The sequence below is a fragment of the Dermacentor albipictus genome, chromosome 7 (genome assembly GCF_038994185.2).
Source record: "Dermacentor albipictus isolate Rhodes 1998 colony chromosome 7, USDA_Dalb.pri_finalv2, whole genome shotgun sequence".
Lineage (NCBI taxonomy): Eukaryota > Metazoa > Arthropoda > Arachnida > Ixodida > Ixodidae > Dermacentor > Dermacentor albipictus.
In genome coordinates, this window is record NC_091827.1 from 99,979,788 (window position 1) to 100,004,455 (window position 24,668).

General features: G+C 45.9%; 1 protein-coding gene across 3 annotated transcripts in view; it reads left to right on the plus strand.

Annotated features, from left to right (window-relative positions):
• Nucleotides 1-23,028, plus strand: part of LOC135916847 (cytochrome P450 2J4-like) — a 62,312-nt gene extending 39,284 nt beyond the window's left edge. For 2 of the 3 annotated variants that reach the window (XM_070521393.1, XM_070521392.1), the window contains 5 exons: nt 7,582-7,886; nt 10,581-10,696; nt 18,467-18,722; nt 19,953-20,143; nt 22,589-23,028. In XM_070521393.1, coding sequence (XP_070377494.1) covers nt 7,582-7,886; nt 10,581-10,696; nt 18,467-18,722; nt 19,953-20,143; nt 22,589-22,767 — 1,047 coding nt within the window. In that variant the 3' untranslated portion in view covers nt 22,768-23,028. The remainder of the gene's footprint in view (nt 1-7,581; nt 7,887-10,580; nt 10,697-18,466; nt 18,723-19,952; nt 20,144-22,588) is intronic. The other variant, XM_070521394.1, reaches the window with a different exon arrangement.
• Nucleotides 23,029-24,668: the final 1,640 nt, after the last annotated feature.

Consider the following 24,668-nt stretch of genomic DNA (forward strand, 5'->3'; position numbering starts at 1 on the left):
AGTGTGGAAAGGCCGTCTGCGCGATGGTGCTCGATATGGCTCAGTAGATCCAAGACACTGTCCTGGGCACTCAACCGTGGACGAAATCCAGTCATACATGATGGCAGTCTATTTCCGTGCTCGAGATACCATGTTAGCCTCGTACATATTAGTCTTTCCATCAACTTTGATGCGCATGATGTTAGCGATACTGGCCGGTATGAGGTGAGGTTTGCAGGATCCTTTCCAGACTTGAGCACTGGCACCACCCATGCTGTCTTCCATGCTTCTGGGATCTCTCCTGTGCTCCAGACGTGATTAAATATGTCCAGAAGTGCTTGTTTTCGTTCATATGGCAGATTTGTCAGCATCTGATTGCTGATCGAATCGGGACCCACAGCACAGCGTCTGCTTAATTTGCTAAGCGCCAAATCCAACTCACGAAAGGTGAACGGCGTATCCATGGTATGTGATGCTTCAGACAACAGAGGGTTCGATACTCCTGCTGATCTGCCAGATGTGTATACGTCTGCAAAATCTTCTGCAAGGGTTTGCAAATCTTTTCCTTGCTTTAAAGCCAGTGCTTCGAATGGCCTGTGCAGGCGAATCTTTCCGGATAGGCTATTCATTACTCCCCATATCCTTGTCATGGGAGTAAACGCCGATAAACTCTCACAGAAAGCAGCCCATTGAACTCGTCTTAACCTTTTTGTGTGACGACGGATGACAGCGTTTATCCTGTTGAATTCAGTTTTCGCAGATGGATTGCCCGTTTTTCTCAACAGTTTCCGCTCCGCTCTCCTACGCGCTGCGCAGAGGTTCTTTAGTTTCAAATCAGGAGTAGGGAAATGATCTGGCAGTGTCAACATTGAGGTAGCCACTCTTTTGCTCCGCAGCATATCTGCGAACAGCTCACCAGGGGATTCGTCCAACGCTTCTCTGTATGTGTCCCAGTGGGTCACAGCACAGAATTGTCGTCCAGCAGTGTGAAATCCGGTGATGTTCGTGAAGATTGGAAAGTGGTCACTGCCCATCCTGTCTGGGGCCGTTGTTGACGATACGACAAGGTCTGGAGAATGGATAACGAGGTCTATGGCACTCCATGAATCTGGTGGCCTGAAGAAAGTCGGTTTGCCATCGTTCGCGATACATAAGTCAGCAGCATCCGCGGCTGTGACAAGTTCCTTGCCTCGGGAATCTGCAGTCTTATCTCCCCAAAGCGAATGATGTGCGTTAAAGTCGCCACAGATTATTATAGGAGAGGGGCAACGAATGCAAAGGTCCCTTATGAACGCCTCCATGGAGACCTTCCTGCGCGGACTTATGTACACCGACACCACACTGAGTTTTCGTTTTCCGAGGCACACTTGCACAGCGGCGACTTCCAAGAAAGTAGAACAAAGGTCTTGCACTGGTAAGGTGACGTGAGGTATTTCTCGCCTGATGTATATCATCGCACTTCCATTTGCAAATGATGGTATACTCGGATTTCCATGTCTGATGTATCCTGGGATCGTCCTTCCATTTGGGAGACCGGCCTCCGAGAGGGCTAGAATTGGTATAGGTATGTCTCGAAGGAAAAGGCTGAGTTCAGAAAGACGCTGTAGAATACCAGCGCAATTCCATTGCATAATTAAGGGCACTTTTGGACGACGGAATGGACCAAGTGGGCGAGACATTGCCATTATGCTACTGAGTGTATGTGGAAGTAGAGCAGAGTATTACTGACTCAAGAGCCAGCACTGCTTCCAGCATATCCTTCGTCGAACTAGCAGGCATCTTCGCAACGTGGGAACGTAGTGCCGTGAACAAAGCGCGTATCACATGCTGGCAGTTTTCCTGCTGACTGTTGCCAAGTGGTACTTGAGGTCGGTTTACTGCGGCCGCATAGGTGCGTTTTTCGGGCTCTTTGCGAACAGGTTTCTCAGCCGCTGAGACCGTTTGCGTTGGCTCAGTAACTTCATTTATCGGTGTGAGACGCGGGAAGTGGGATGCGTATTCTGTTTCCAAACCAGTCAGTTGTGGCGCTCTGGATGTCTTCTTCGTGTTCGATGGTGCGCTTGCACTCTTTGGACTCAGAACAAACAACGTATTTCTTCGCTGAGCAGCTGTCCGCGCAGGGCATCGACCGTAGCTAGCAGGATCGTCACCGCCGCAATTTGCACACACAAAGTTGTCTTTACTAGCACACGTCTTAAAGTCATGAGGTCCCCCACAGCGCTTGCACCTCTGTTCCCCACGACAGTACTTAGCGATATGTCCGAAGCGCTGACACTTAAAACAGCGTGGTGGTGTTTCCACGTAGTCGACAAGCTCGTGTCTGGTGAAACCAAGGTTGATCTTCTCCGGGCGTTCAGAATTTGGAGCAAATGTGAGAACCACCGTGTTAGTGCGCCTTGACTCCCACTCACATGACGAGGTTTGGACCCGACGGATGATTCTTCTTGCATGGAACACGCCCTGAGGTCTCAGGTAGGTGAGTAGCTCTTCATCCGAGTACCATTTAGGGACTCCTCTAACAATGCACGTATTTTTCATGTAACTGTGTGGGACACGGGCAGATATGACTATGCCGCCGATATTCTTGGTCTCTAGAAGGACGTTGGCTTGTCCTTCTGTCTCTACATCTAAGAGCAATGCACCCTGTGCTGTGAAGTGGCTCTTCACTGGTGCTCCACCGAGAATCCTTTCAAGCTCAGAATAGAGGACAATAGGGTTTACTTGCCTTAAATCATCTCTTTCGGATGCTGCAGTGATTAACACTGGAATGCCCTCCGCCCTGTCTTTACGATGGCGCACAATTCGGAAAGCACCCTCGTCCATGTCCAGGTCTGAAGGGTTTGCCACGTTGTCGTCGTCGATGATAGTTGACTCGTCTTCAGATTCACCAGTGTCTTGTGGCTTGCAGTCAGGCTGGCTTGTACAAACCAGCTGGCGTTTCTGACCCGGTGTCAGCCCTTGGGTGGTCATGGCGGGTTGCTCGTCGGTGCCAGCTTGGTTCCTTCTAGCACCTTGTAAGGCGGCGGGTGGGGCAGCACCCGTCGGTCTCCGATACGGAAGGTACCTTTTCGAGTCGACAGACGTCTTGAACCGTTCTTAGCAGTAATATTACTAGAAAATAACGATAAATGTAGGCAGAGCTACTCAGACAGGCTAGCAGCAGGTTCGTCGTCTTCTTCTTCACCACCTTCGTATGCTTGTTTTGAGCTTGTTCTTTACGGAAACGTATGCTGTTCTATATGTTGTACGTGTGATTCCAAAGAATCTACGCGCTGTTCACTTTGCTGAGTTGCTTCTAGCCTTTGTCTTACGGGTGTGTGAACCATTGCATTTAGGGGTGTGATCCATTCATGACAGTTTTCTGTCGACGTTGCGGCACAAAGAAATCCCGGGATCCTAGCCATAGACAGCTTCGCTGCTGAATTTCGTTGGGTAGCCGGTGCTTTGTCTGTCTTCTGCTGTTTTTTCTCTTTTGTTTGCGCATAATGATGGTCTTGGGCTTCGAAACCCAAAGTAAGATACCGGCAGGTCTCGCACCATGCTACAAATTTACTATGTAGCTATCCTGCAAACCAGCTTTATTTTCCTTTTTCAGAAGGTGCATGTGCCGTGACGTCAAGTCAAATATGGTAGTCATGCGAGAGCAGGATATCGCGACGTTTTGGCTCTTGCTACGGCTCATTTGACGTTCTGATGTGGTGCATGATCGGGCTGAGCAATGACTGTTGTCATAGCAGATGACGATTGTTGTCATCTTAGCAATATAGCCGCTAGATTTAGGGACTTCTTTGTCTGTTTACCTGAAAATTGTCTTATTTAGCGAGCGGTGAAGTTTCTATCAACGTGACAGAACACTTCGTTACATATTAGCGACTTCACAAGTTATGAAGGCGCGTTAGAAGCGCATGAATAAACTGTATTGTAATATCCGAAAAGCACAAGTAGGCAACGGTAACAGGCGCATAGGCTCTGTCATCATGATGAAGAAAAGGGTGGTCTCCATTCGCAGATTCCACACACTGGGGTTGATTGCGACGAAGTGTGCGTGCGAGATACATGATTTTTTTCATTCTTTATTAAATTCAACGGAATGTGTCCTAGTGCAGCCTGTGCTGCAGTTTGATTGAATACATTCGATATTTCAGCTTTCGCTAGCACGTAAGTAATTTTCGTCAATAATACTCGCAACAACTCCATTTTATGATGAAATTAAAAAGACAGCGTTCCCGCGAGGGTGTCTGCAATTGCCAGGTACCAGGGTGTACATGGCTCCTCGCACATTGGTGTGGTTGTTTATCACAGGCTCGTGCTCGCGTCAGGATCATGTCGATGGGTAATTCTTCGGTTACCGCGCTAGGAGTGACGCTTCCAAGAGTCTAAACTACGCAGAACCAGGCATATTGCAAGGAAGCAACCTTTACTGTTTGCTCAAGGTGATAACAGGTAAGCGCAAGCCCACAGTCCAGTTGGAAAAAAGTCGGTGACTCTGGCTAGCCCGCATAAATCAGAACCCCTTGCAGGACATGCACATTTTTTTCCCCCGATTTAGGCAATGCATTCATGGTTGGGGGTAGCGCAAGTGTTGAAGACAACAAACGCAAAACAACACCGCGCGAGCACTGGCTTGTTTACTTTGTCTTCGTTCCTTGCGCTGCACCTAAGAACAACACTTAGCCAGTTTTCCTAATTTTTGCATTCTTGAACAGACTGGTAAACCAAAACTCACTCAATGTGTGTGTTTTGCGTGCAAACACACGCACGCACGCACACTCTATGAACCGTGCACGCATGGTTAAACAATCTGCTACAAGCAGAACCGTTCGTGAAGGAAGGTGCTTCATTACTAATTATGCAAGAACGTTTTAGGTACCCCGCATTGCTCACAGCGTATTTACAGGAGGTATTCAGAGACCTGGTTTCGGAAGAATTGGGTATAAGAGTTAATGGAGAATACCTTAGTAACTTGCGATTCGCTGATGAATTGCCTTGCTTAGTAACTCAGGGGACCAACTCTAGTGCATGCTCACTGACCTGGAGAGGCAAAGCCGGAGGGTGGGTCTAAAATTAATCTGCACAAAACTAAAGTTATGTTTAGCAGTCTCGGAAGAGAACACCAGTTGACGATAGGTAGTGAGGCATTGGAAGTGGTAAGGGAATACATCTGCTTAGGACAGGTAATGACTGCGGATCTGGATCATGAGACTGAAATAATCAGAAGAATGGGCTGGGGTGCGTTTGGCAGGCATTCTCAGATCATGAACAGCAGGTTACCATCATCCCTCAAGAGGAAAGTTTATAACAGCTGTGTCTTACCAGTACTCACGTACGGGGCAGAAACGTCGAGGCTTACGAAAAGGGTTCTACTTAAATTGAGGACGACGCAACGAGCAATGGAAAGAAGAATGATAGGTGTAACGCTAAGGGATAAGAAAAGAGCAGATTGGGTGAGGGAACAAACGCGAGTTAATGATGTCTTAGTTGAAATCAAGAAAAATAAATAGGCATGGGCAGGACACGTAATGAGGAGGGATGATAACCGAGGGTCAATAAAAGTTACAGAATGGATTCCAAGGGAAGGGAAGCGTAGGAAAGGGCGGCGGAAAGTTAGGTGGGCGGATGAGATTAAGTTTGCAGGGACAACATGGCCACAATTAGTACATGACCGAGGTAGTTGGAGAAGTATGGGAGAGGCCTTTCTCCTGCAGTGGGCGTAACCATGCTGATGATGATGATGATGGTGATGATCATGATGACCCCGCATTAGGGAACGTACTTGCATCTAGTCATCCCGTGGAGGAGGGTGACGAGAGTGGACGAGAGGCAGTTCGCTGCTACGTTCATCTCCTAAAATAACTCTGAAGCTATACAGTGCATCGCATACCCTTAATTTCCTGTTGAGCTATCTTATCCTTATCTTTGTAATGATAACATTATCCACGTCCGTCGTGGTTGGCAGCACCTCACTGTCTGCACTCGTCTCCGTCACGACGTGCAGTTTTTACAGTTTTACGCCGTCGCAGATTTAGGCTTTTGCCGCGTTGGCTCCGCAAACCCGTTCATGTACGAAGATTTGAAGTGCAGGGCTTTTAACTATTTCTATTGCAAAGCTCCTACACATAAAGGTACAACGCGTATGCCTCGGTACAAACGGCGTACATGCGACAATACATTGGCGGATAGTCAGGACAGGCGAAGAGTGTGACGTCCCGTACAAGCTTCGTATATATCGGAGCGGCTGGACGTGTGAGTGCCAAGCTGATTGCCCTGATTGTGTTCCTCGCGGCATTCGGGGTGATCGATACTGCACGGAGCTTTCAGGTTGATCAAGGAGAAGCACCTTAGCATTGGACCTGTATGAAGGTCACGCAATTATCATAGATGCGTTAACCTAAGAAAAGGCGCGTCGCGCACATTAGTCCTTTCTTATTTCTCCTCCTCCTCCTCCTCCTCCTCCTCCTCCTCCTCCTCCTCCTCATCATCATCATCATCATCATCATCATCATCATCCTGGTTACGCCCATTGTAGGGCAAAGGCCTCTCCCATACTTCTCCAATAACCGCGGTCATGTACTCCTATATGAATACAACAATCCTTTTTATTACGAGTGCAGGGAAGTCGAAAATTTCGAGGCCTCCTGTGTTCGTACCAAGTGTGTTTTCAAGCTAGGAAAATTATTACCTCTGGACCCCTAATCTTCCGTCTGAATCTAAACGGAGAATTACAGCTGTCATCATCCGTTGTTTTGCAAATATATTATTAAAGTGAAAGCACAAGCTCTGTACACCCCGCTGGCAGTCTCACCGCTTATTACTTACCTCCAGAGAGACTAGGTGAACGTGAAGCAGTTTGGTAGCTGCACTACATCATGTTAGTCTAAATTAAAGTGTTTCAAAACGCCTACATTATAAAGCAAATGCCCTTCTTTGTCTCCTTCGGCGGTTTTCGTGGTTGGTCTACAGTCGGGGATCGGTGGTGGGACTCCGCAAAGAAAACGTTCGTTCTCTCGCTCTCTCGTTCGCTCTTTCGGGCTATTCGATTACATTTTCTTCCGTAAGATTGTACACAGTCACTTATATTTCGCTCGACAGCTTTAGTGACAATTTTAGCAGCTTGAAGCAACGCCTATAAAAACTTTAGGGACTGTTTTGTCTCAATTTGGCTATATGCAGAAAAAAGAAAGGTTGCAGGACAGCAGACGACTGATCGAGTCAGACCTAGGGCCAAAATGTCGCAACATCCTCTTTCCACGTGACCAGGTTCTGCGTCAAGAAGGCATGGCACATAAAGCTTCTGGGAAACATAACTGAAACTGGGTCGTAGAACAGGTAATACAGTGAAATACTGAAGGCGCTCTGAGGCGTGCACATACTCTTTTCGGTGGTTTGAATGTCCAGGACCAAAAACAAAAAGCCGAAAACATTATGACAGTACCCCCTTAAAATATTGCCAATAACTCACGCCCTTTAATGAGAAATACCGTTGCTTCACATGGAGATACAGGAGAAATATGTTTTGTCGCTTTTTTTGTATCAGGTAATTGCAGTGGATAAAAAATCGACGAAATATCAACGTGTAATTAAATTTCTTTTTTCTTGTTGCAGGATACCTTCCGTGAATTTGAGGCCTGTATAGGCGATACAAAAGGCCAGCCTGTGAGCATTCGCCCGATCCTCATTTCCTGCTTCACCAAGAATGTCACGTCTTTTTTTTATCCTAACGGTCTTCTCGGTGGGGACAAAGCTTTATGTAAGGTGACCAGAATCCTCGACGCACTGAAAGCCTTAATGATGGGAGGTACAAACAATGATTTATTGCCTACCTTTATCCGAAACCTGCTCTACTATATTCCTTCCTCAAGGAATGCACAAGTGGAGCGAAATATGAATGAACTGGATAACTTTATTCGGTAAGCGAAATGCATATTTTCGTTTCGTAGTATTTTCAAACCACCTTACCATGACCAACTTTGCGTCCGAATTTATTATGTCGAGAGGCATTATAGTTTAAGTAATGAAGCCCTTGGAGCACAGAACACCGCAGCAAGAAGTCACACAGCTTAGGCAACACAGGCACAAGGTTTCGAGCAACTCGTTGTCGTCGTCTTTCTCGGAGCAGGGCCTGCTGCTCGTTCTTCTCCAGTACAACTAGAATGTTTTAAATTCAGCACCCGACACTGCTAACCGGGGGATGAAATCTCAAGACTTGTCGTTCAAGAGCATCAGCTGGCCGCCTTCGATATACGCGTAGCGCACCACCTGTAGAGGCGCCACGGATGGACACCTAGCGGGCGCTTTCGAAAGTACCGTGGAGATGCAGTAGCAGACGAGACTTGACAGACTTGCTTTAAGAGGAAGCTTTAGTTCCCCTGCCTATTTGTGCATCCATTTCTCTCTCTTTAGCTCTGGTGCAGCTCTTATGCCGCCAATTCAAATGCATGAGAAACACAGAAACGCTTTTTTAAGGCAACCCGTAGGCGGATGGTAATGAAATATGTTCCATCTTAAAAAATGTGAAATCGCAGTGACTGTTGTAAGCACAATATTTATTCAGTGCGTAAACTGCTTTATAAAGATCTTCTTAAATTAGAAATTAAAAAAGATGCAGGCCTCAAGTTTACATATTTGTCTCTCTGCATCAAAAACAGATATCAGCGTTCTCTAAAATGCATTCATTACTGCATCTAAAGCAAACAAATTCGATACACTAATTTAGAGCTTACGTGAAATTGCTGCAATGTTTACAAGGGTTTTGCCCGAGTAATACTTACACAAGAATGCTACGTTGCCGAGTGGCAATATCTTAATATTGTCCACTTTAGATTTTCTGTGATATGCAGTTTACAGAACTGTGATATCAATCTTTATTGATGAGTTACACAGTAGTAAACACGATAGTTCCGTTTTCTGTAAAGTTGCGATCCTAGTCAATGTGTATTCAAAAATCGACACCCTAAATGAAAAATGCGCTTCCAGCAGTCACTAGATATTAAATTTTCATTTGAATACAACAAACTTCGCCAAATTTGGTGCAGTGGCTGCTGTGAAAAACGATTTCTCCTTTCCCCTGTATATAGATAGGATCTGCCAATCTATACCTACCTCTTAACCAACAATAAACGATGGCTTAAGTTCGCGGCTGCAATTTTCCCTCTGTTCCGATGCCGGACCGCAAATAGAGCGGTGACAGTTGCAGGAAAGGGGTGGACGCCCATGGAAATAGTCATGTATACGCTATGTTACCGGGGTTTGGTGCAACCCTGTCCGCATACATGCGACGTGCGTCCCAGAGACAAGTCCAACGTAGGTTAGTTGTAGGAAGTGAGTCAAGTAGCCGCTTTATTTAGTTTAGTAATGCGATGTCTCAAGCGTTCTTTTTTCTACTCACGGCATTATGCCCTTTCTGTACCTCAGTAATAGGCACACATTGTTCGTGCGCACCTGGTCTCAAAGCACTCACGGCGCGATGCCGCTACACATTATCGTGAAATGGCTACCGATGAATACACATGACATAGCCGAATAAATTCCGTCGATGTAGCCTCAAGAAGGCTGTCACTGAACGCACCAGTTAATAAAAGTGCGTGTTACCGCTGCACCTCGGATGCACTTCCGTTGCGTACGTTGACGAACCGCCCCTTCCCGCTGCAGTTTTAGCAATCTCAAATTACCTTAGTCACCTGCCTGAAAACGTAAAAAGCTACAGTCTGACAAGTCTCTAGTATGGTTTTAGCATGCATCTATACGTTCGCCTTAGATTTCTTTCGAGATATCTTACTGTAGCATTCTACAGAACTAGAGAGGATAATTGAGGCACAATACTGACGCAAGCGCCGTACTTCATGAAGCTTGCCGGTATGTCCCGGACACGCCAGAAAAAAAAAACTGTGTTTCAGCTTTAATAAGTGACTGTGAGTGGGAAACTTGGTGCTATTTGAGGTAAATTGTTAAACACATCACCACAAGCGTTTAGGTGCCAATATCAGATGCAAACGGGCAAAGTGGTAACACATCTGGAAGGACAACTGAACATTATGTTTAAAAATGAAGTGTGAAAAGGCTCACGTTTTCACTAAAAGTGACCTTTTTAGACACTAAATAAAGGTGTTGCTCCTCTCCTGCAGATAAAATCCTAAATATTCTACTTGGCCTCGGGCACCATGGAAAAAATTAATTAAACTACTGGGTTTTACCTGGCAAAACCACCGTCTGATTATGAGGCACGCCGTATAGGGGACTGCAGATTAATTTTGCCCACCTGGCGTTCTTTAACTTGTGCCTAATTCCAAGCGCACGGATGATCTGCATTTCGTCCCAATCGAAATACGGCCGCCATGGCTGGGATTTGATCCCGCGACCACGTGCGCTGCAGTTCAATACCAAAGCCACTAAGCAACCATGACCGGTGGCATCATTGAATAGCGTTGTCAAGTGCCAGTAATTCCTTCTATAGGAACACGACGTTAAATCGGTGCGTTTTTAAAAGAATGGAGCCGTCCTGAGACTCTTGGCACTTAGGATATGCAGCATCTCAGGATGCTTTATGCTGTATGTTACTGATGGTAAGAAAGCTGACCGAGCGAAATGACCCAACTCTGTCCTAGAGACCAGATTGAAAGCTACAAGTCCAACACGAATGAAAATGATGAACGAGGATTCATTGAAGCCTATATGAAGAAAATTGAAGAAGCGAGACAGGAGCCATTACCAAAGTTTCAAGGTAAGATTGCGCTTTTCCGCCTCAGAAAAAAGAAATGTGCATACACTAAAGCGAGCACTGATTATGTCTTGTTAGTCTGGGCGTGAAATTTGTTTTCGTTATTGGGATTGGTGCCTTTAAAGAGTTTTTGATTTTATATGATTTGTGTGAGCGTGTCTTTTTGAGCCTTATTTGATCTATGTGACAGTCGTTCGCGGTTTGTGTTTGTTGTACAGTGTTCATTACAGATCTTTATTCATTCTCCTGTAAAATGCATATTATATTATTTTCTCCTCATTGTATAGTGTACTTTGTTCTTTCGCCGTGATTTTGGGCTTTCTATTTTACACAAGTGTTGTGTCATTGCCATAGTGTATTTTTGTTTCAGAACCCCACACTAGCCTCTGGCTATGGGTTCAGTCAGTGTCTGATAAGCTGTATGGCAAGAGTAGAAATAAAAAGAAAATGAAAAATGAAAAAAAAATGAAAAAAAAATGTTGTTCATCGACAGAACGTTGGGAGATGATGCGTTCTGAGTCGCACTAGGTGGCCGGCAGCCCCTGGCTCTCGGCGACCTCTTTGGCCCTCTCGAGGGCCCGGAGTTGTACTGCCGGGTCGGAGTTGAGCAGCATGACCTCCCACAAGTAAGGAGCTGGACCACTTTCGGAGACAATTCCAGACAATTCCAAAGCATGTGATGTAATGTGGCTCTATCGCTACAATGCAGAGGGGAGAGAACTAAACAGTATGTAGTTGAGAGTATACTGCCGGGCTGGGGAAGGAATACGTCTTTAATCAGCGCTAAATGATTTCCTTGGTCTTGGATAAGGTCTTGTGAGGGGGTGGGTAGAGTTGCCTATTAAGGCGATAGTGCTACCTTATATCGTGAAACGAGACCAGGCTATCTCTCGCCGACCTCAGGTCAGAGACGTCCACGGCCTGGCCTACGAATCCTCGGGCGCCAGTGTGGGCTGCCTCGTTACCGGGGTTGGATGAATGGGCTGGTACCCAGATAAGTTCAATCTCTTGGATGGGACATGCGATGTGACGAAGGAGGTGGAGGATGATGGGCCATAAGCGGCCCTTCGCAAAGTTGCGTATGGCGCCTTTGCTAGCTATCGCGAGAGCGATCACTGCTTTACCGGCTGTTTCGGCGGAGGTTGAATATATGGTTGCAGCCTCGAGGATGGTGCCGGTCCCAGTTACCGCTGCCAGCATGAACGCATCGTGGTAAGGGTATTCGGCTTTGCCGACATAGAGTGTGTTGGAGTACTGGCCATATTTGGCGTGGCGAACACGTGTTCATGCCGCACGGCGACCATTATGATGAATGGCTTGCACATTCTTCGGAAGTAGTTTCATTTCAAACGCGTTCTGAATGCGTGGTGGGAGTTGAACGGGGTCCGGGTCTAAGGACTTCAAGCCCATGTTAACGCGGTGTAGGATAGCCCTGCCCGATGGAGTGCGGGTGAGGCGATTGTACTGGGAGGTGACGTGGGCCTTGCACAGTTCGGGGAGATTGCTGTGGATTCCTTTGGGAAATAATCACGATTTCCAGGCTACTGTTTCCGCACGGTAATGTAGTGGTAATAGGAGCATTCTCGCTATTTCCTCGTAAGAGCAAGCGTATTGTGATGCGGTCGTTGAGGAGCTGCGCCTCTTGTCCAAGAGGCAGGCGACGTTGTTTCAGACTTTGCTCCTCTGGTCGACGTATCTGCGACCAGGGGACTTATTCTTTGACGATAACTTTCTGCGACAATGTCGCCTTGGTGATAGCATCACCGTCATGAGGGCACTGATTGGCTGTTTGAGCATAACGCCGACCTCAAGCCGCCAATCAGGTCATCGGATTTTGCTCAACCAGTCAATCAGCGCGCGCCAAATGGCCAAGGTGCGGACAAGGCGATAGTATCGCCGAAGTGGATCGTCGCAGAGTACGTCTCCAGACGTGGTCGCACACGCTGCATTGTCCTCCGAACCAGTCCGCGAGGAAGTGGCACTCGTAGTACCGGTTGGCTCCCACGTACAGGTATGGCAAAGTCGTAACGAGTGCCACCCATAACATATAGTGCAACATACTGCCACAAATACGTACCTTCCCAAATCATCTTTACCGCATTCTTGAATAGCAAACGGGATCGGCCCCTCATAAAACTTTGCTTTTCAAAATGTCGTGTCCTTTCTGTCGTAGTCCAAGGGGCCGGCGTGGGCATATTCTGCAGGAAGCTGAAACAGCCGAAACAACAACTGGGCAGTGCCCACTGCAGCCTGCCCGCGACTGTGTGGAAGCTCTCTGATGCTCGTGAGAGGGTGATCGCTCATGTATTTCATTGGTGACTAAGGAAGCAATGTCAACAGTTCCTATCCTTGATGCTGCTCACCGAGGAATCTGATCTGGCACATAATAGAAGATAATCGAAATGGATAGTCCTCTGGCAACAATGGTCATGTCTGTCATCTTAGTTACGGCTCAGATGTGGGTCTCTTGTGAGGCTTGGTGATCGTAGCCATGCTGCTTCGAAGGACTCTAACAAACAAAGACGCCAAGGACAACACTGCGGAAATAGCTTCTACTTACTAATTGAATTAAAGAAATGATAAATAATGGAACTGAAAATGATCGAAAAAGCAACTTGCCGCAAATTTCGAAAGATCCCACGTCTTCGCATAACGCGTGTGGTGCTCCAACCAATTGAGCTACCGCGGCGCCGTTTTCCACTCCTGTTTCAGGGCTGTTATGTGTTAATACTAGAACTAACCCTAAGAGTGTCAGCTAGCGCCACCACTCACAAACCTTGGCGGCGAAATCTTGGGCCAGATTTTTATTAGGCATATCATCAGAAGCCAACAAAGACACCAAGGACTACACAGGAGAAATTCTGCTTACTTATTAGAAAAAATAAAAAATTTAGAACTTAACTTAAAAAGAATTAAATATTTCTTTAATTCAATTAGTAAGTACAAGTAAATACTCTTGTATTGTCCTTGGTGTCTTTGTTTGTTAGATTCGTATGACATCCCTAATAAAAGAAAGCCTGTTCCACGCAATGAAAGCTGTCAAAACAGCGAGACTGGTGGTGTTTTCTCAAGTTTGAGCTCGTGTTTAGCGCGATTTTCATTAGTCTTTTGTTTCGTTGTTGTGGTTTTTCTAGATTGGAGCTTCGCTTCTGGATTGCGCGCACTCTTCAGTTGCATGGGATTGTGATCAAACCACGACATATCAGACACCTTGCAGTTGGAGCCGCACACACGGTCGAGGAAGTCTCTCTTGAACAGTTCATCGGCACCCTCCGTGGGAGGAATCTCTTCGTGTCGCCGTCTGTGCAAGGCCTCCTATTCTCGAAGTTGTGGGTTAGCTTGCCTTCGCCAGCGCTTTACTTCCGCTTCTCGCTCTCGAATCTCGGGATTTTCGCTACACCAAGGCTCCTGCTCTCATGCGAGCTCTCGCTGCCTCTCTCGCCGAACGGAATCCATGGGGCGAAACGGCGCGTGCCAGCGAAGCACTTGCTCCTACACCCCTCTTTTCCACCCTTCCACTGCCCGCCCTCTGATTGGCCCACTCTCATGCCGGCGGGGCCCCAGATGGATGGATGTTATGAGCGTCCTCCTTAAAACGGAGCGGTGGGTTACCTTACCAGGCTCTTGTTAACATATTCCCTAATGTCCTACCTATGTTAAAAAATAAAAAGTAAAAAGAACCCAAGATGAATTCCCATCACCAAACTTCCTAAATCCCTATTGTGCACTTTATTTTGCATGCCTCCGTTGTTTGTCGTTTCCCTCCTTCCACCAATCTTCCAATCGCCGCTTACTAATCTCTACTGCGGACATGTTTACTTTCCCCATGCTCTCGCTAAACCCAAGGGCTTCAATGAGGTCAGGGTTGCCTAAATCGACCGCTTGGCAGAAACTTTCCATTCTAGTAAAACATGTTCCATTGTTTCCCTACATTTACCGCAGCAAGCTCATGCTTCTTCTTTCTTCTTATATCTCGCTTTATAGGTTCATGTTCCAACGCATACTGATCTCGCTTCAAAAACTAAAGAACTTCCCTTTGAGTTATCATAAAATATGTCTTTCCTAATTTCGTTTTTTCCTCCTAATTAGTTACTCCTGGCATATTTCTTTTCCATTGCCGCCACCCACGAGATTATCTCAGCCTATCGGACTTTCCGCTTGATGTTCTTTGTTACCAAGTTGCTCACCATACAGATCGCATGCTTGCTATCTTTCTATCTATCTATCTTTAAAACGTTTTTTTCTACTGCTTTCAACAGTGCTTCCTTACCTTTTGGACCTAGCTCATTATTCAGCCTCACGGGAACCACGTCTAGCCCTCTGGCTAAGCGCTTCGGAATTTTGTCTTCGGCTTTCTTCCAGTTGAAATTTGTCAGCACCAGCTCCCTTTCCATCTTGTTCTCTTTCATTCTCTTTTTCCTGAACTACAACCTCGTCATTCCCTTGGAAAGGTTCTGCTGTTATTTTTCTAATGTAATTTAATGCCGCGTCCTCTTTCAGTTTGTTTCCTTCTTCGTCTCGGATATGTCGTCTTGTTCCAAACTTCCTGCCTAATAAGTTTATGTGGTTACAAAATATTCTAAGTGCGCGTTTGTTTTTCTCACGTATTTCTGACAACGAAATTCACTTTCACCTTTTATTTTTGCTTGAACTACTATTTGAATCATAGCTTTTTTCTCCCGGTATGTGCGAATTTCTGGTTACTTCATTCTGCGGCAAGTGCGATTTTTTTGTCTGCCTGTGCTCTCGGGATGCTTTATCACGTTCGGCGATTGCTTCTGGTACCTCCTTGTGCCACGTGCTTTTCGGTTTATTTTTTCCTTTCCAGCGAAGATGCTGCTTCTCTTTCTGTATTTCTGTCATTATTAGATTTAGAAGCTCAATATATAGCCACTCTTTGCTTGGTCATTTGCAAAGTTCTTGCTAGAGGCTTGTGACTCTATTTGTTATTTGCTCAGCGTTCCAATCTGAACAGGCTATTTTATGCTCCTTGCTCTCTTTCCCAACTATATATCCCATTTTCCAAATAATGCGTTTATGGTCACTCCCTACGTTGCTATACCATTCCTCGTCGATGACTATTTCTCTCACTTTATAATGAATTCCTTCTGTCATCAGACAGTAATCAATGGCTGATTGCCGGTTTCCCACTTCCCACATGGTCTGCCCGTCGCACTTAGGCCCTGTATTAACGATAACAAGGTTATGCTACTCACAAAGATCTAGCACTGATTTCTCGTTGTTGTTGGCACAGCCATCTCCATCTGGGCATTCATGTCGCCTAATAGGATAATTTTGGTACCATTTCCGCAACCCTTAATATGGGCACTTAGACATGCCACCAACTCTTCATTCTTCTCTGTGCAATTATTTCTGGTCCTCAAATACGTTACACCCGGCCAAGTTATCTTTCCACTCATTCCACCTGATAACCATGTTCTTGACATGTTTAATTTACTCTTTTCCATTTGGCTCCCTGATGGATGAGCCTTCCGGCTCCCCCTCCCTTTCTTTCCGACTTAGTTCTGTGGCACCCTTCCCAAACATAACGGTCAATCACTGGCGACTCTTCCAAGTCTTTAAGGTGCGGTTGTGCAACCGCATACACCCATATTTGTTCTCTATTTACATGCTCTTCAATCTCTGCCCACTTTTCCTTTCTTCTGCCGCCCTGAATGTTTATGTAGCCTATTACATGGTGAAATTTTTTCTTGTTTTCCTCATTTTACTGTGTTTGGCGTTTATGCTATACTAAAGTTCCCCTAGGGCACATTCTTCATTACCACCTAGTCTGGCCTCTGAGTGCCTGTGGGCCCCCTAGAAAAGCAACAGCGCGACAAGCAAGTCGCCAGCCCACTTCTCGTCCAAGCCTGCAACTGAAGTGGATCCCGTCTCGTTTAAAACCACCACACCTTCTCACTTTCGTGTTTACTTCAGCAACTTTTATCTCGGATCATTTTCCATATCACCTCATTAGCAGCCACTACGGCTCTTCGTACGTGACTGTCACGTACAGGCACCTCCGGCACCGGGCATATCACGATCTGCACCTGAGGGGACAGCTCGTGCAAGTCGTCCACCCCCTACACCAAGCGTTGGGCTAGGCCTGTCGTTTTCCTGTTTAAGATGTCATTTAGCCCACTTGCTACTATGACAAGGTTGCACACGTGGGTTTTTTCCGCGCATTTTGCCTTTGCTCGCTCCATGAGAGAACGCAGTGTCCACCCTGGAAATGTCACTACTGCACTTTTTTATTGCCTTTCACCATCTCTGCAGTCGCTCCTGAGCACCTAGCCATGTTTGAGTCGCCGGTGATAATCACCATTTCACTCTCTCCTACCTCTCCCTGCTTCCCTTTGTCCTTTTCCGCGTAACTCGGACTTCACAAGGAGCATTGACCCCTGCCGTCTTGCTTTTTTTGTGTGTGGCGGCCTCAAGGTAGGTGCCGCTCTTTCCAGCAGGAGACTGCGTACCATTCTGACGACCATTCTTGCTCACGATGGCGCTCCTGTTCTGATTTTCTTCGGCTTCTTGAAGTCTTCCTCTACCACCCGTGAATCGCGCTCCATACTTAGCTCATTTTTGAGCTCTTCGACCTGTTGCAAGCACAGGGCAGTAACGCGTGCTACCCTACCCTGCAAGCGCGCGGCTACGCTTTGTAGTGTGGTGTCCGAATAGGGGGAGCCGTCAAAGAAGAAAGAGGAGGTGATTAAATGCAAACAAAAGTACAGAAACAGGACGCCCATAGGATGCAGCAATGCACTGCGTGTTGAAGCGGCGACAACTTGAGGAGAGAGAGCTCAGCGCATATTTAGTGTACGCTGCTACGTGTATGTGCAATAACAGTACCTACTTTATTTTTACATATTGTGAATGCATGATTGTAGGCTAAACATGTAACTTTGTAGTAATTCTTTTGTGTGAAAGTTAGGGTTGCCTTTCTGGGAAAATTTAATGACGGGTGAAGTGGTAAGAAAATACTGCAGAAAGTTTTTTTTTCTCGGATGCCAACTATTGCAGTAGCCACCATAAAAACGCGAGAGGAAGAAGAAAGTGATGTCTCTTAGATGCTACTTTTATGCAGTATTATCACAAATCGGTTATCAACAACATCTAGGCGGGTCACTGTTTCGCATGTGCATATGAGCTTATCTGCTCATTTTATTGCGGTTAGTGATCTAAAAAAAAAACAGGCCCAGGTTGCCTGTGTTACCGCGGTTATCTTGCTATACTTATAGGAGTGAACAGCTGCAGGAGGACCCAACAAAAGATTGTTGAAAGCAGCAGCTATGCGTGTGCTATGCAATCGAGCGAGCAGTTTCGTTTGGCTGTGTCATAACCGAAGTGGGTGACTGTGCTTCACCAAGAGCCGACAGATGGCGGTTGACAATTCGAGTCTGCATTGTGTTAAGTGCCAATTGATCAGTGAAAAACGCAGTTTTTTTTTATATAAAAACGTAAAGGGAAATATAGGCTGGAACGAATGCCTAAAGATGCAGCCTACACATCAGCGTCCGTATCCACAAAACGTTCTTAAGCTAAAAGAGTTTGGAACAGCCAATAGTGATGTAGGACATACTATTAGCGAAGGCGATCAGCTAATGAAAAACAGCACTAACGAAGGAAAAGCCTTGTGAATTAAGCCCCTATTTATTGCTGAATCACACGCGTAATTACTTCCGTGCCGGTGCAAAGGGCAAGTGCGCAGTTTATGAATTTATACAGCAACCTGCATTGTCGAGTGACCCTTTGGTACCTTTTGTTATTCAACAGAGCGGTTTCTGGTAGGCAACGTCAAAAGCTTCCTAATAGCTGGGATATTCAGCACGACGAACACTACGCAATGGCACCTGCTCAACTTTGCCACAAGACGAGACGTACAAAGTAGAGTGCAGCGTGAAATCGACGAAGTGATTGGTACCGAGAGGTTGCCAACATGGGAAGATCGAAGGCGCATGCATTACACCATGGCGTGCATCTGGGAAATCCTCCGATGGAAGCCGACACCTCCTCTTGGTGTACCGAGGGAGTAAGTGGAACGGAATGCTCTGTTTGCTTGCGTGTGGTCATTCGCTGAGCGCAAGCTTGTACTACTGCTCGATGTGTAGCACCTAGTTTAACCTGTAGACGCGGTTAAACACACTGTGTTGTGCATAAATGGCTGCAATAGTATTTTTACACGGTGATGATATAGGTCAAATGTTCCCTAATGTTTGTCGCCGTCCTCGGGCTGTATATGCAGGCGCGTACATAAATACGTCAGCTCTGCGGACTGATATTTCACTTAGGTCAAAGGAAGTGCGTAGGTGCCACACAATGCATCACCTTGATAGTTAAGATAGTTCTAGTGATCAAATTTTACTACGGAGAAAGAGGTCATCAGACGTAAACTCCACAGAAGGAACTCTGATGCTACAGATATCTCAAACAAATCGGAGCGCTAACTTTAACTGCAGTCGCTAGACTGCTCTCAGTGTGAAAGCCGTTGTGGAAACTCATTTGTACTGCATTGTAGCCACACCCCAAATCAATTACAAAGTCAATTCGAGAAGAATATACACTGTGTCCGTTTCAATGTACTTGCTTCCTTCGATTGCATTGTAGTAAAACAATTCCAATTATGGCTACTTAACTGCACTGTGCCAGGAAGGACGGAAAGACCTCGAAAGTGTCTCAGTCCTTCTTCCATTCCTTGGGTTCTTACGCATCCTTCCTGCGATAGGCGCGACGAAATGGCGCGACACCACTTCTGGACTTCGGAAAAACAGAGAATCGAAGGTTTTTCAGATACGCTGTGCCTATTCATTCCGGATGAGGGTGAAATCCAAAAACGCCCGCGTACCATGCATAGGATGCATGTTTAAGAAACCAAGGTGGTCAAAGTTAATCCGGAGTCCCTCACTACGACGTGCCTTATAATAAAATCCTAGTTTTTGCACGGAACACCTGATAATTTTGCTATCCATTCCCACTATGAACAAGGTAACCCGATGGGCCGGACCTGCCACAGTATTCCCTCGAATCCTGGTTACCGTGAACTAAAATGAGGCGTGCCATTATCATATGACCATGTTTTCAGTCGTGCGGCGAGCATGTGATTGTGTCACGCAAGATTTCGTCTTGAATTTACATAGCATAAAATGCGCTTCAAAAACGTTTAGAAATTGTCATTGGTTTCACTGCTCGGCCTCTGTTTTCCGTCAGCAAAGTTGCAGGCTATGTTTTAGCCCCGGAGGAATAATACTACGCTTCCGTGCAGGGCTAACGAGCACATCGTGGTCGATGGCTTTGTCATACCAAGAGGCACTGTTGTCGTTTTCAATCTGTGGGCCGCACACTACGACACTGATCTCTGGCCTGAACCACATCGCTTCGACGCTAGCCGATTTCTTGACAAAGATGGATGCTTCTTACGTGAAAAGCTCGATAATATGGTATCATTTACAGCAGGTGAGTTCAGTTAGTTGTCAGATACTTTATTAGTTACACATCTACAATTGAATCTTGAGAATCTTCATCAGTTAATTATTAGTAGAAACTCATAGTCTGGTTGGCGAACAATTCACAGAAATGTTTACACCATGCCGCGATTTTGAGAACTCCCTTCGACCGATGGGTGCTGCGATTTAAGAACATAAAGAGATTCCATAACGTAATACTTAATAAAATGGTTAGAAATTGAGGACTATAACTCAAAACAGTTTTGAAATTTCCTATACAAAATGAAGTAAATGTTTGAGATATGAGGCGGTAGGTGATGTGTTATAGTGAGTGAGTGAGTGAATAAATTTTATTTGGGTCCAGGAAAACGCGATAAACGCCCACCCGGCTAATCACACGACGAGGCTAACAGGTCGAGCCTACCGGCCCGATCGCGGGTGCGCTGGACAGCCAGGATTTGGTCTTCAAAGATGAGACTGTAGGAGCGCGTCCCACTCTTTCGTGGTGAACTTCGGGACCAACGACCCGCACTCACAGAGCATCTGAGACAAAGTAGCAGCCTCGCCACAGGCCACGCAAGAACAATCCACGTAAACGTGAGGATATATGCTATTAGTGAGGGTCACCGGATTTGGGTTGGAGTTAGTTTGCAGAAGCTTGAGCGTGACCGCTTACGGCCCAATAAGCTTGGAATGAGGCGGCGGAAAAACCCTTCTTTCTAAGTGAAAGAATTTATTAATTTCATTGTTCGTGATAGGAGTATCCGTGTACGGGGAGAGAGTCACCCGATCCGAGGGCAGCGCCGTCGGTAAAGCCACGCGCAACCTCGTGAGCAGACTCGTTTAGGTTCTGAGGAACCCCCTCGATCGCCCCGAGACATGGCTAGGAAAACAAAGGATGGAATGTATGGAGTTGTCACCGTGTCCAGCGCCTTTGAGAATTTGAACTACCTGCCAGGCTACCCGGCCTTCATGGAATGCCCCGACGGCCACTTTCGAATCGCTATACGTCCTGTCTCTCCGACCGTCTTGCATGGCAAGTGCAATGCCTATTGCTCAGGCACCTCGCGGTTCGTCGTGCGAACCGACGCATGGTTGATGACTTTACCCAGCGTGTCCACGACGGAAACCGCCAAAGCCTTGTCGTTTCGGCACGCGGCGGCGTCCACGAAGCTTGCTTCGACCTTGTCCTTGTACTCTTGTTTAAGTATATTCGACGCCCTTGCCTTGCGACGACCTGCGTTGTGCACGGGATGAACGTTGTGGGGCAACGGTGCGACTATGAGCATCTCGCTTATTTCTCTGGGGATTTGGGTGTTGTCAGCCATGTTCTTGGTCGGGGCGAGTCACACTTCCTCGAGGATACGCCTGCCAGCCGGCGTGATGGATAGCCGAGTCAGCTTGGCCCGTTCCTGAGCCTCGGCTATTTCTTCCATGGTGTTGTCTATGCCGAGCGGAAGGAATTGCTATGATCTCCAGCGGGCAGCGAGCACGTTGCTTCTCTGGGCTCCTTGCTGCAGCAGCGCACTAGCGGCACGCTGTGGGTTACGCAAGCTCAATACCACCTCGCGGCCTACTGCACGGCTTTGCGCTCGCTGCAACCTCCCAGTTTAGGCTATCGAAAACTAATAGCCGAAATTCGTCGTGCCCCAGTTACACGAGTAATCGGATTATTCACGTTCCGGAAGTCGATATGTGTAGTAAGAAGGGTTCGCTTCAATTTTCCGATGATGATGAGTCCCCTGAACTTAAATGTTGGATGACAAATGATTAATTTGTGTTAATTAGCGACTAATTGCCATGTATCACACGTCACCCAGTGGGCGCCACCTCCGAGAGCAGGACTCCGAAGGAACCTTCATACTATTTCAAAACACCTATTTTGAATATCACGTAGAATCTTCGCAGGGACTCTCGGTGTATTATAATCTAGTCTTATTGACCACGGAAAAATGATATTCGTTTTATACTGCCTTCCGTAGCACAGCCAACAAATTCGACACATAGCAAACCATACACTGGTCGTCAGCATCCTACCCGACGACAACTGCATTTACACTTCATTTCATTCTGATATGGCGAATTTCAATATCTATATTTTAAGGTTTACATAAAAATCTATACGATATCATTATTTATGTTATGTGAAATGCTTTCGCCTATAATATTACCTTGGAATTACACGCAAAACAGTTTTGACTATGTGAAGAAAGCAGAGTGTACAACTTAGCTGGAGGTGAACTATACGTTTATCAAACCCACCAATTTGGTGCCAAGATTTGTTTCACTTGCGTAATGTTGAAACTCTAATTGTTTATCTTATTGTTCATGCTATAACACAATGCATTCACGCTAATTGTGCTTTGTATTGTCCTTTGTTAAAATTCAAAACTGCATTTCCTTGATCCCTTACATTCTCATTCTTAAGATTGATTTTTTTTTCACTGCATTACAGGGAAGCGGTCATGCCCAGGGGAGGTGTTTGCCTTAATGGAAATCTTCCTGCTCGTCACATTTCTGTTACAAAAGTATTCTGTCGTCCTCGAAGAGCCGCTACAGGACGACATCGACGACCAGTGCACGACTCTTGAGAAATTGAGCCATGTTAGAGTGCGCTTTGTGCCACGTCACTAAGCTGAAGCTTAAGGCTTTAGGAAAAAGCATGAGATTTGGTATTACACGTGCACGCTTCAGGTATTCATAGGAAAAGCCCTTACGAGTAATGAGGTAATGGGGTCATGTTTCGAAGTACATGACGGGCAATGCGCTTAGCAATGATATATTAAACGTTGCGCAGTATTATTGACCACCTTTTCTTATTATCCTCAAAATTTTCAAGAACACCTCAACCCCGAGCGGCCGTTCTATTCAGGCATGAGTTAGAAACAACCTCGATTACATGATACATAATGCATCACCTACACTTAACGTGTGTGTTTTAAGTTTTCAAAGTTAACTAGTGAAGCGAGGGCGCACGCTAGAGAAAACCCAACTTGCGAGTCATTTTGTTTCAGCTTCGCATGTAATCATGGTTCATACATATCAGTACAACATGATGAGTACGAAAGCATTGATGCAAATGAAATAAATGAGGAGCCACTCCACCCTGCGAAGGTTGTTCACCAGTGAAGCTGCTACGGCGGTATAAATTATGTTGGTACAATGCTTTGTTGGTATGCCACTATACGTATAAATATGTATGTGTCATTTATGAGAAATACAAAAATATCAGGCGCGCTCTACATCACTCATTACGTCATGCATACACATAACTACCGCCGAAGGGCCGCTATCACACCACTCTAAAGACGCTGATGTTGTGGATGCAGCTGCGATGGAGCGCCGTTTGGACGCAGGTGGCGGCTAAGACGAGCCTCGACGCGAGCGACGATAGGCGTTGACCGGGGTGCAGTCCAATGGAGTGCACGAAGCAAAACACGTTTGTTTGTAATTGGCGATTGAGCATGCTTCCTAGTTAATTAGCTGAATGAAACTTGGAAGCACTGGAGTTTTATTCTAGTGTACAAAACCAGCGTCTGTCCGTTTCCCTCCCATAGAAGCGCATGTATTGACAACAGACGGGAATTCTAGAATATTTACAACTTTAATGTGAACTACGCAATTATGAAAGTAAATGAAATGGTGTAATCTTAGAGTCATCTTATTGGCTTAATGTCATATTATTTCGTTGAGGATAGTTTCAAGAAAAGAAGAGTTACAGCCGTTTTCAGTAGCTATACTCCCTCCGTAGATGCCCATGAATTGATAGCAGACGGAAATTATGTAATGTTTTCAACTGCGCTGTGAACTAACTAAATATTACAATTAAATTAAACTCCGCGTAACGATATGGTCGTCTTAGCGGCAAAAGTCAGCGTGACCTTTTTTGAGATACCCACATTAGATTGAGAGCTACAGGGCATCCGCGAGAAAGTTGGCTTTGCTGCACGGCGTTTTTCGTTCACGGCCAGGATTTTTCCGGATGGTAGCCATTGACAATTTCGCTGTAAAATGTTCTATCACTTTTGCAATTATAGACTAGGCGGCAGGAATAGAAACACATTATACGCATCAAGCAAAATGTACAGAATGTTCGCTGCATAAGAATCTACATTTCTCCATTTCTATAATTGAACACGTTTCAGCACTTGAAGCGTCACTAAACGCTGATATTTTATCTACATGGTGGAACTATTCCCGCCAAATGACATGATATGGGCGATTTAAAATGCTTACAACGGTTCTGTCCGCAATTTTTCACCGCCGTGGTTATGAAGTGGCTACTTATTCATTGGCTCGGCGAGCACTCAGATGAGGATTCACCCAGGTATATGATACAGAGCTATCGGCATCGGCATCCACTGAATGATCAATAACGGACTTATTCGGCAACTGCAAATCAGCGATGTCACAACAATCTTTTCTTACTCCCTTAATGTCACACCTGGAAGTTGTCTTACCTTGCTTACTGCCTTGTTAAGTCACGCTCAGAACTTTGAGAACTTGTGCTTAAATAAGGGATCAGCATCATCATC